Below are 12,620 nucleotides of genomic sequence, written 5' to 3' on the forward strand. Positions count from 1 at the left end.
ATGCTGGTGGCCAGTGATACCCAGTTCCCAGATCCATGCAGTCATGAGGTCACAGCATGGGGAAACTGGTTCTGTCATCCTCCACCCAGAGGTTGGAGTACTTCCATACAGAGAAACTCCACCTTGCTTGCTACATGGTACAGGAGAGCCAGGATAAATACCCAATTCTTTCCATTTATTTACTCCTCAGAATAATGAGTTGGGTCGCTCGCATCCTCCAGTGGCAGGTGATTAATTTTGCTTCCTCTTGAGGGGCACCTGGGTGGCTCAGTCGGTTGAGTGTCCAACTTCGGCTCGGGTCATGATCTCACGGTGTGTGAATTCAAGCGTCGCTTCGGGCTATGTGCTGACAGCTCAGAGCCTGGAGCCTGCTTCAGATTCTGTATCTCCGTTCCTCTCTCTCTGCTCCTCCCCTGCTTGCACTCTGTCCGCCTCTCTCTCTCTCCCTCTCTCTCTCTCTCTCTCTCTCTTTCTCTCTCTCAAAAATAAATAAACATTAAAAATTAAAAAAAATTTTTTTGGCTTCCTTTCTGGGTTTTTTGTTTTTGTTTTTTTTAGCGTTGTATTTGGTATTGTGTATTCTAGCATTTATCCTTGTTGATGTTCAAAATGTTCCATCCTTGGCCATTGGGAACATCTTTAGATTGGCTCCATGGCCACCTGAGCTATTTGACCAAGTCCCCACTGGCTGTTGCAACAAGATGCTTCAGGCTCATCTGTGCATTTCCTGCCCCTGCCCTACACTCTGCCGTGTCTCAGCGTCCTTGAGGGAACATGGTATTTGAAGGCCACATTCTGGGGGCAAGGGTTACTCATTGCTAATGGGCTGGCACTGTTTCTAGACATTTTTATTGGACAGTCTGCAGCATTATCGTTAAAGACAAAATGCCACATTTCCATTCAGATTCACGACTGCAGAACTACCTCACTGCTTCTGTGTTTGGATCTTCTTCCTCATGAGTGTCTTGGTTCCCAGGGCCAGTAGCCTCACAGTGTGATTGCAGAAGGAGTTTTGTTATTTCTCATGTGTTGCTGCTTAGTAGCTAGCTCTAGAGGAACAGGCTAAACAGTCTAACTGCTTTGAAGTCCCTTGTAATAGTTGAGGCCAACAACTGGAGACGCGTTTAGGTTTGTTTCATTGTGTTTTTAATTAGGGCGTTTCTTTTTTTATATAGTTTTGATTTATAACTACAAAAATATTTATGTGGGTCCAAATCTACAAATAAAGGAACATTTAAAGGAATCTAGGACTGATGTCATAGGCCAGGCTTAGGTGTCTCTTTCACACTCAGTGAAAACAAATAAGAATATGAAGCTTAATTTTGTCACTTCATAAGCAATCTTGTAGAAAGTGTCTTTACTGCTCTTGTTTTTACATAGATGTTCACACTGAAGCGGTGCAAGCAGCTTTGGCCAAATACAAGGAGAGGAAGATGCCTATGCCTTCAAAAAGACGTTCGGTTCTTGTCCACTCGTCGGTGGAGACGTACACACCTCCAGGTATTGATAGACCGTGTTGGGAATGGCTTCTGTAGATGTGACACAGCCCTGGTGTCATCACCTTCCTTTCCCCTTGAGTTGGAGTATCCTCCTGACCTGTATGCAGTAAAGATTTGGAAAAACTGGAGATTAAAAACGTTTGCATATGTGCAACATTCCTTACTGAAAATCTGTGGTCTACACAGTATGGCTTGTACCCAAATCGGTACTTGTTTTCTATAGGACTTTTGGGTGTATTTTAATTCTTTTACTAAGATGCTATTTGTGCCTTTAAGTAAAGAGGGGAACCTAAAATAAACACTTACTAGAATACTAAAGTTCCCTGATTTAAGAATTGTAAAATTATTTTCATCTTATTAATGATTATTTACTATATCATTACCAGGCCTTAAATGGGAGAGTATAGGACAATTCGGAGGATTTAAAACATTTCTTCTATTATTGTTTTGTTGTCATTACCATTAGAAATGAAAACTTTCACCTGGAGTTTCTCTTCAGCAGCAGTGTTGCTAAACTGCACCAGGTGTGGGCAGTTGTGTGGCGCCTTCTGCCACCTCTGTTGTTATTTAAGTCGTGAAACTGGCAACACGAGTTTTTGGTTTGATGACATGGTGAAAACCAAACACACCAGAGATACAGGATAATTTAGTGGTTTTGGTAACACTTCCTTTCTACAGAAAAGAAAAAGTTCATATTGTTGAAAAAAAATTGTAGAAATAGCTGTCACATGTTTCTACCAAATATAATTATACATAATAGCCAATTTTAAAAAACTTTTTAATAGTTGCATAACCATAATAAAATGCACAGCTGAGGTGACTTGATAGAACCTTTATGAGCAGTTAGTTTTATTGAGTGAAGCAGGTGTGTTGGGGAAGGAATTCTTTCCAGAGCTCATTGTTGCTGCCCCTAAGAGGGTGCAGATGGACGGAGTGAGGCCCCATCACCACTGCACTGACCTGGGCCATGTGTGAAGGTTGTGTGGGGTGTTCACTCAGATGGGCACTCGACACTTGGGGTCTTCTTTGATATTTGGGACCCCACCAAGGAATGAGCTGAAGCCACTCCCAGCGTGCGGTGCCCCCGGACAGTCCTCTTGGGGAAGCTGGGGTCGAGAAACCAGTTTCCCAGGTAGGGCTCCTTGGATCTTATAGTCGGTCGGGCAAACGAGGGCTGAGATGACCCCTTGGCCAGGCAGGGCATAGCGGTGCAGGTGCAGGGCATAGCGGAGCTTGCCATGTGCTGGCCTGGGAGACTCAGGTGCCAGTGTGGGGACTCCACCCCCCTCCCCGACTCATCCCTACATTATGCCTGTCGTCATTATTTTAACCACAGACACGTCATCTGCCTCAGAAGATGAGGGCTCTTTACGGCGACCCGGGCGACTTACCTCCACTCCGCTCCAGAGCCATTCCAACGTCGAGCCCTGGCTCGACCGGGTCATTCAGGGCTCGTCCACCTCATCCTCTGCATCCTCCACCTCATCTCACCCGGGAGGGAGACCCGCCGCTGCTCCCAGTGCCGCCGCCGCCACGCTCACAGGCCCCGTGGCCCACGCCCACATAGGTCAGTAACGAGCTGCCGCGGCCCCTCCAGGACAGGGGTGCCCCTGCGCCCATCAAGACCCACCTTCTCTTTTTCATCTGGAAATGTCTTTTTGGTAACAAAAGTCGTTCTTGATGCTCCTGTGGTTTGGTGATCCCAGACCCTGTGGTGCGTTGGCTTCCCCACAGGTCCCAGAGGTGGTGGTGTTCCTTGACGTCGTGTCTCCACCTTTTGGCAGGTGTAGGGTGGATGGTCCTTATGCTTGTTCCTGATAGCCACCCTTAGCCCCCTGCCACTACATTGTCTCTGCCTTTGCTCTTTGCCTTGTGTGCACAGCTGTGGAGCTGTCAGTTGCCTCTGGGGCAGGGGCCTGGGGCTGCGATCATGGTCTGGCCTTTCTTCCTCCACATACCAAGTTAGCCCCTCAACCTGAAAAGAGAGGTCAGGCAAAGCTAAATCATACAGATGTGTAGATCTTTTCTAAGTCATCCAAGTCTTTCAATTACATAAATCTTAGAAAGGAACAATTGCAGACCTTTCCTCATTTGAAACCCTGTTTTCTAGACAACAACATTAGCATGGTTGGTCGGATGTGAGCTGGCATGCGCAGCTCGTACCTTAACAACAGCATATTCCTCACGTGGTGCCGTCAGTATTGTCGCAGTTAACTTCTCAACCCTTCTCAGCCCCCCTCTTTTGTAGATATGGAAGGAAGACAGAAAGATTGTAACTTGCCTGGGCTCACACAGCTGGCCTAGCGGTGAAGCCAGGGCTGATAAAGTTTTCTTGATTCCTATTCATTTTCTTTGCTGTTAGCTGTTCTGCTAAAACTGGAATGGTGCAGCAGCCATGCACCCATGATAGGCTGCTGTTGTCGGTGGGGTCCTGTAGGCTGAACAACCACCCCCCTCCCCTTCCAGCAGGTGTGGGCTCAGAGCCTGAGCTGCCTTGGTGTGAAGTCTTGGTCATTGGGCTGGGCTGGGAGTAAATTGGATGGCATCTCAGCATCATCTGTGGACACATCACCGACGCTCTTCACTTTTTATTTGTTGCATCAGTGCAGGAAACCTGCACATTTCTGTTGAGCTTGTGTCTTATAACCGTGACGTAGCCTTCCATGAGAACCCACGACACCTCATCCTGCTTCCGGCACACAGGGAGGCGGCTGCTGAGGTCACTGGGTGGCAGCAGCTGGGGCTCCAGAAAAGGCCCCTTTGGGAAACAGCCGGCCCCGGCTGTTCCTGCAGCTCTCCTAGACGCCCTGTGGAGGCCTAGTGCTCACTGCTCACCCTTCCTCAGGCAGGTTTTCAGGGGATAGCTTATAAAACAGCTTTGGCACGGATACGTTTTTTTCTCTATCACAGTGCTTTGACTTATTGGAAATACACCGATATCTCCAATGTGAGAAAAACAGTAGTTTTTGAATGTTCTTTCATCTTATTTCTGCTACCTGATCTCTGTTCTCCGTGAGATGGTGTAGGAAGGTAAAACTGTATTAGCCGTTGCCGAGCTGTTGGAAACCCTGCTTCCTGGTGGGTTGGAGATAAAAGCGTATCTAGCATGAGAAACTGGCCACAGTTCACAGTGTGTAACTGGGCAGCCCTTGACTTCCCCGCGGTTGTGTGGGGTCTTTTAACAAAGCACTTAGCTGTAAGGAGTGTGTGTTCTGTGAAAGGCCCAGGTGTGAAGGTTTCTGCGGAGATGTGTTACGGCTGTGGATGCAGGATCCCTGGCTTCGGCAGGTGTGGCTGCGACCCTCTTTTCTCCCATCCCATTCACATGGCCTCTCATGTACATTATGTGATCCATTCTTATAAATTTAAAAAATCTTAACTGCGGATTATAGCCTTCATATGCTAAATGTTCACTGGATATAGTTGACTTGAGTCCCTAGATCTGAAAATACTTACCTTCGCTCTCCTTATTACAAAAATCATCCTTTTAGTTTTTAGCACTGGAGAATTCTTCAGTTGGGCTAAGGAAAGTGATACAAAAAGAAGAAGAATGTATTAGGTAAAAAAAATTTGAGGGACAATATATTAGTTTAAGGTAATTTGTAAAAATATGTCATCTTCAATTTTAGAGTAAGGAAGTCAAATCCATAAAACATTGGGGCACAGCTATAAATACCTATATTTAGAAGTAGTATTTCCAGTTGTAGTAGTTCATTTAAAAAAAATTTTGTTAATGTTTATTTTTGAGGGAGAGAGAGAGAGAGAGAGACAGAGCACGAGCAGGGGAGGGGCAGAGAGAGAGGGAGACACAGAATCTGAAGCAGGCTCCAGGCTCTGAGCTGTCCGCACAGAGCCTGACGCGGGGCTCGAACTCACACAGGCCGTGAGATCGTGAACTGAGCCGAAGTCCGACGCTCAGCCGACTGAGTCACCCAGGCGCCACTATAGTAGTTGATTTTTATTTTGAATGTTTGTTTATTTTTATGTAGCGATTTTACAACTGCTTTGTAGTTGAGATTACCATTAATGCCTTTCTTCATGAATATTGTTAGAATCATTTATTCTTTTTGCTAGACATGGAAGGGTAGGGAAATTTCTTTCTACATGGAAAGAACTTTGTGATAGGCAAACTTTAAAATGCTAATTTCATCAACATCATGCTTTTTCAAGGGTTGTGACAACTCTGTCATTAAATTAGATTTTTCCAAATGGTGTTTTCTGCTGTGTAAATAGTGAGTTTGGGTTTTGTTTCCATATAATTTCATCTTTCTATATATTTAAAAAAAGATTTTAGTCTGCATTCTGCCTGGGAAATGAAGTGATAGGTAAGCGGTAGGAATTGAGACGTCAGAAGCACCAGAGTGGGGCCTGCGGTCGCAGGAGCACGCGTTACAAGCCCAAATGGACCGCGTGTCTGTCCCGATGGCCCTAGCGCGGGTGCCACACTCACGCTCACGCCTCAGCAGCCCGTAGTCAGCCAGTGTTCCGACAGATACATGTGCCATATGATAAAGACTTAACCCCAAAATGTGCGTTCAGACAATAGAAGGGGTGATTTTAAACATTTCTGCAGTTTAATGTCATTTGTCTTTAACCATGATGTTAACACCTTCTGCTCTGAGAACTTGACTGAAGTCTCCTAATAGTGAGATGTGTTGATCTGGCAGGGGATAATTTTTATCTTTGTAGGCTTATTCTTTGGAGCCTGTAAAGGTCTTGTGTCTTTGTGGCATCCAACATACTTTTTGGGGGAGTTGGGGATAGTTTTTGGAACCTGGCTATTTTTTTCATAATACAACAAAAATGATCCAATGACAATTGATTTGAAATGTGTTTCTGCTTCACTGAAATTTCTAACTAACTCAGTCCTGTGAAAGGCAGTCTCACCTGCCCTGTCAGAGCACTGTCGTCGGGGGTTCTGGCCGTGATCCCTTTGAGAACCCAGCAGCCCACGTGACACAGCCTCCCATGGGCCACGTCTGGGAGCTCAGAGTTTACAGGGTCCCGTTTTGTCTTAGTCAACCAGAAAAAAACAAAATTAATCAGAATACCACATTCCTTGCCTTGAGCTCAGCTAGTGAAGCTTTAGTTCACTGCGGTTTAAAGAGCAGCTCAATACACTTTCGAATCAATAGCCACTTTTATTTGGGGTTTGTTTTTCCAAAGCAGATCTGCACTCTGCCCCTCCTGACGTCACCACGGGTCTTGTGGAGCTTCCGCACTGTGAGCGTCCGCAGCTGGCTTCTGTGAGAGGCGTCCCTCGGGGCTACAGCGGCAGCGTCCTGGAAACTGCGGGTGGTGAGCACGCCTCTCTTTCTCCTGTGGACAGCAGAGCACAGTCTTTCTCTTCAGGGAGTGAGCCTCGCTTTAGTGAATTTGCTTAAGCAAGCTTGAGCCAGCCACTAGTTACAGTCCTTCAGCACGTGTGAACTGAGGCCAGTGTGTGTGGTGGCTGTGATTACAGGGAGCATCATGGGGAGAAATAGTCGTGAGTCCCTGGAATTGGGCAGAGAGGGAAGAAGCGTAGGGAGGAGAAAACCTCCACATTTAAACTGGATCCACAAGGAGTTTGGGTCTATAAAACAGGAGGAAAACGAGAGACCGTGGGCAGCCTCTTTGTTGGACGCCGTGTGGCCTTAGTGTGAGAGCACCCTGCCCCTGACACACCAGTGCCTGTGCCCCCTGTGTGCACAGTCTGAGAAATGGGCACAGCAGCAGTCAGGGTTTCAGACGTGCAGGCCGGAAAGGCCTTGATCTTCACAGCGTCCTCATTTATACCATTTCCTTTTGAAATAGTTTCCAGTGTCTTTTATCCAAATCATGTGAAGGTTTTTTTTTCCCCAATGTATCAGATTTGAATTGCAGGAAACTTCAGACGATCTTAGATCTAAGGCTTTAATGTGTGTTTGGATATTCCTAAGTGGCAGATCAAATTTTGTCAAGGTCTTTTACCTCCTTATCCAGATGCAACAGGAAAATACTGAGTCAACATGAAGCCGGCTATTGGTTACGTAGATTTTTTTTATTTGATTATATTTTTTAAAAGTTCAAGAGCTTAGTTAAGTGATAACTGACATGTGATCAACTGCACATATTTGAAGCATGCAATTTTATAAGTTTTACTGTTAAAAAATTTTTTTTAAGTTTATTTATTTCGAGTGGGGGGAGAGAGAGACAGAGGGAGAGAGACAGAGGGAGAGAGAGAACGAGGTGGGGAAGGGGCAGAGAGAGAGGGAGAGAGAGAATCCCAAGTAGACTCCAGGCTGTCAGTGCAGAGCCCAACATGGGGCTCAGACTCACAAATTGTGATCATGACCTGTACTGGGATCAAGAGTTGGACGCTTAATCGACTGAGCCACCCAGGCATCCCTAATTTTGTGTTTTAAGATGTATGTATACCTGTGAAACCATTCTTGTGATCAAGATAGTGAACACATACACCCAGCATTCCTAAAAGTTTCCTTGTGTCCCTTTGTAATACCTCCCTTCTACCCATTTTGGCTTCCCCCATGCTTTAGGCAACACTGATTTATTTTCTGACACTATAAATTAATTTGCATTTTCTGGAATTTTACAGAAATAGAATCATGCAGTTTTTACTCTTTGTTATATGGCTTCTACTCTACATAAGTATTTTGAGATTCATTCATGTTCTTGGATGTTTCAGTAGTTCGTTCCTTTTACTGATAAGTAGTGTTTCATTTCACGGATGTACCACACTTTATCTGTCCACCTATTGATGGATATTTGGGTTGCCTCCAGTTTCTGGCTATTACAAATAAAGCTGCTATGAATATTCTTATACAAGTTTTTGTGTAGAAGTATGCTTTCATTTGTTTTGGGTCAATACTTAGGAATAGAATGACTGGATCATATGCTTAACTTTCTAAGAAATTGCCAAACGGATTTCCAAAGTAGGTGTACCATTTCACATTCCTATCACGGGTGATGAGACGTCTGGCTCCGCTACATCTTTGCCTGCCCCTGGGATTCTTGGCTTGTTAATCTTAACCACCCTTCCAGGTGTGTGGAGGTGTCTGCTTGTAGTGTTCATTAGCATCTCCCTAAACACTGAGGAAGTGGGGCATCTCTTCATGTGTTTGTTTGCCATCTGTGTGTCTTTTTAGAAGCGTCTGTTCAGATCTTTTGCTTATTTTTTTTAATGTGATGTTTTCTTAGTAAGTTTCGAGAATTCTTTATATGTTCTGGATTCAAGTTCTTTTTTTTTTTTTTTTTTAAATTTTTTTTTTCAACATTTATTTATTTTTGGGACAGAGAGAGACAGAGCATGAACGGGGGAGGGGCAGAGAGAGAGGGAGACACAGAATCGGAAACAGGCTCCAGACTCTGAGCCATCAGCCCAGAGCCCGACGCGGGGCTCGAACTCACGGACCGCGAGATCGTGACCTGGCTGAAGTCGGACGCTTAACCGACTGCGCCACCCAGGCGCCCCTGGATTCAAATTCTTTATCAGGTATATACTTTGGATTTTCTCGCAGCCTATGGCTTTTTTTTTTTTTTTTTTCATTCTCTTAACAGTGACTCTCAAAGAGAAGTTACTAATTTTTATGAAGTCCAGTTTACCTGTGTTTTCTTTTATAGATCCTACTTTTATGTCATATCTAAGATATATTTTCCTAACCCAAAGTCATAAAGGTTTTCTATGTTTTCTCCTAGAATTTTATAGTTTAGGTTTTACATATAGATCTATGATCCATTTTGAGTTACTTTTAGTCTAAGTACAAGGTATGAGTCAGAGTTCCCGCGTTTGCATGTGGGTGTCCAGTGTTCTGGCCTTGTTTGTTCTAAAGCCCAGTCTTTCCCCACTGAGCTCCTTTGCGTCTTTAATGAGAATCGGTAGACCATATCTGAGAGAGATCTGTTCCTGGCTGTCTTTCCTGCCCTGTGGCTGTGTTTGTCCATCCTTACGCCAGTACCACACCATCATGGTTACTGTGCTTTTATAACAAAGCCTGATATCATGCAGTTTGTCTTCAAACTCTGCTTTTCATTTTAAAATTTGCTTTGGCTATTTCAGCTCCTTTGCATTTGAACATATATTTTTAAATCTGTTTGTTTGTTTCTACCAAAATTCCTGAAGGATTTTGACTGATATTTTACTGACCGTAGATCAATTCAGAGAGAATTGGAATCTTAATAGTATATATTTCAGTTGATAAACACAGTATATCTCTCCATTTATTTGGCTCTTAAAAACTTTTCCAGCATTGTTTTGTAGCCTTCATTATACAGGTATTGTACCTATTTTGTTAAGATTATTCCCAAATAGTATTTTGGACACTATTATAAATAGTATTTTAAATTTTTTTCAGGGGCGCCTGGGTGGCGCAGTCGGTTAAGCGTCCGACTTCAGCCAGGTCACGATCTCGCGCTCCGTGAGTTCGAGCCCCGCGTCAGGCTCTGGGCTGATGGCTCAGAGCCTGGAGCCTGTTTCCGATTCTGTGTCTCCCTCTCTCTCTGCCCCTCCCCCATTCATGCTCTGTCTCTCTCTGTCCCAAAAATAAAATAAATGTTGAAAAAAAAAAAATTTAAAAAAAAAAAAATTTTTTTTCAGTTGTTTATTACTAGTCTATAGAAATGCATTTGGTTTTTGTATGTTGTCCTTTTATTAGTCCCAGTAATTTTTTTGGTAGATTCCTTAAGATTCTATATGTTTGACCATTTTGTCTATGAATAGATTTTTACTTTTCTTTGCAAACTTTTTGTCTTTAGGAACATTTATTTTTCTGGCTATATTGCAATGTGTGTAAGATTTCCAGTTGTGTCAATAAGAGATGTTGAAAGTGGATGTGACTTGCCTTGTTTCCAACTGTGGGGGGAAGGCATCCACTTTTTCATGTTTGAATTATGATGTTAGCTGTGGGTGCTCTTCATTAGGAAGCTCCCCTTTTTTCCTGATTTCGTGAAAATTTTTATCATGGCTTTAGTTAAATGATTTTATTTTCATCTATTAAACTCATGTGTGGTTTTTCTTTTGTAGTTTGTAGTAAATTTCATTAATGTAGTAAATTTCATTGATTTTTGAATGTTAAACCAAAGTTATATTCTCAGGATAAACCCTACTTGGTTATCATGCATATTTTTTCTATATTCAGGATTTGATTTGCTAACATTTTAAAAAAAAAATTTTTTTTTTTTTGAGTGAAAGAGCATGTGTGTGAGTGGGGGAGGGACAGAGAAAGAGAGAGAATCCAAGCAGGCTCCATGCTGCCAGTGCAGAGCCCAATGCGAGGCTCAGTCTCATAAACTGTGAGATCATGACCTGAGCCAAAATCAAGAGTCATACGTTTAACCGACCAAGCCACCCAGACCCCCTGATTTGCTAATATTTGTTTTTAAGGATTTTGTGTCTGTGTTCAAGATACATAGTAGCCTGTAGTTTTGGTTTTATTTTTTCTTGTAATATCTTTGTCTGCTCTTGGTATCAGAATAATGCTCATCTCAAAATGGATTGAGAAATGTTCCTTCCTCTTCTGCTTTCTAATCAGAGAACGTGAATTTTTCTATTCTTGAGTCAGTTTTGTGTCTTTGAAAGAATTTGTTCATTTCATCTGTACTTTCTAATTTAGGCATAATTCATTCATGATATTCCTTTATTATCCTCTGATGTACATGAATTGGTGGTGCTATCCCCTCTTTTATTTCTGGTAGTAGTAATTAGTGTCTTTTCTCTCTCTTTCTCTTTTTTAAGTAGGCCCCATGCCCATTGTAGAGTTTGAACTCATGACCTTGAGATTGAAAGTAGCATGCTCTACCAACTGAGCCAGACAGATGCCCTAGTGTTTTCTGTCTTTTTATCTTGATCATTGTAGCTACAAAGTTCATTGAATTTTATTTATCTTTCAAAGAACTGGTTCGGGTTTAATTATTTTTTTCTATTGTGTTTATTTCTAATCTTGTATTTTTTCCTTCCTTTTTTCTACTTATTTTCAGTTTACTTTGCTTTCCCTTTTTTCATTCCTTGAGGTAGAAACTTAGATCATTGAATTTAGACCTTTCTTGTTTCCTAATGAAAGTATTTAAAGCTTTCAATATCCTTCTAAGAGCTGTTTTAGTATCCCACATATTTTGATATGTTCTTTTCCTTTTAAAAATTCAATTCTAGATATTTTTTATTTTCTCTCATGCTTTCCATTTTGGCCCATGATTTATTTAGAAGTATGTTGTTTAATTTCAACAGATTTGCAAATATTGCAGGTATATTTCTCTTATATATACTATATAATTCAACTCCTTCTAAATATATTGAAAATTTTTAAAACTTTTTTAATGTTTTATTTATTTTTGAGAGAGAGAGAGAGAGAGAGAGAGAGAGAATGAGCAGGGGAGGGGCAGAGAGAGAAGGAGACAGAATCTGAAACAGGCTCCAGGCTCTGAGCTGTCAGAGCCTGACGCGGGACTCGAACTCATGAACCACAAGATCGTGACCTGAGCTGAAGTCGGATGCTTAACTGACTGAGCTATTCAGGCGCCCCTTGAAACTTTTTAATGGCCTAGCACATGGTCTGTTTCTGTGAGTGTTCTACTTGAAAATAATGTTGTTGGGTGGCTTTTCTGTGAATGAATATTACATCCAGTTGGTTGATACTTTAGTTTGAGTCTTCTCTAGCCTTACTGATTTTCTGCATACTTTTTCTATATTTTGCTGAGAGGGGTATTGAATTTCCAACTATAATTGTGGATTTGTCTGTTCTTTTAGATCTGTCACTTTGTGTTTTGTGTATTTTGAAGTTCTGTTATTATGTGCATACGTATTTAAAATTGTTATGTCTTGATGAATTGGCTGCTTTATCATTACAAAATGATCCTTAGTGACATTTATTATTCTGAAATTTTCTTTGTTATTATTATGGTTGCCTTCAGCTATTTTATGAGTATTAATTACACGATAAATCTTTTTATCTTTTTACCCTACCTAGGTCTTTTAAATTAAAATGTATTTCTTATAATTAATATTTTATTCATTCTTACACTTTCTTTTAGCAGGTAGCCATTTACTTCATTGGAGTCTTTGGACCATTTATAGTCAGTTTTAATGAGCTATTTGGTTGGGTTTAAATCTATGATCCTGCTCTATTTTCTGTTTCACACATCTGTTAA

General features: G+C 42.1%; 1 protein-coding gene across 6 annotated transcripts in view; it reads left to right on the plus strand.

Moving 5' to 3' along the window:
* DIP2A (DIP2 acetate--CoA ligase A) overlaps window positions 1–12,620 on the plus strand; it is a 121,169-nt gene that overhangs the window by 46,908 nt on the left and 61,641 nt on the right. For 5 of the 6 annotated variants that reach the window (XM_086676228.1, XM_086676229.1, XM_086676224.1 and 2 more), the window contains 3 exons: window positions 1,381–1,500; window positions 2,836–3,066; window positions 6,669–6,797. In XM_086676228.1, the coding sequence (XP_086532354.1) occupies window positions 1,434–1,500; window positions 2,836–3,066; window positions 6,669–6,797 (427 nt within the window). In that variant the 5' untranslated portion in view covers window positions 1,381–1,433. The remainder of the gene's footprint in view (window positions 1–1,380; window positions 1,501–2,835; window positions 3,067–6,668; window positions 6,798–12,620) is intronic. The other variant, XM_086676227.1, reaches the window with a different exon arrangement.

The sequence above is a fragment of the Puma concolor genome, chromosome C2, assembly GCF_028749965.1.
Source record: "Puma concolor isolate L17-30 chromosome C2, mPumCon1.1.hap2, whole genome shotgun sequence".
Classification (NCBI taxonomy): domain Eukaryota; kingdom Metazoa; phylum Chordata; class Mammalia; order Carnivora; family Felidae; genus Puma; species Puma concolor.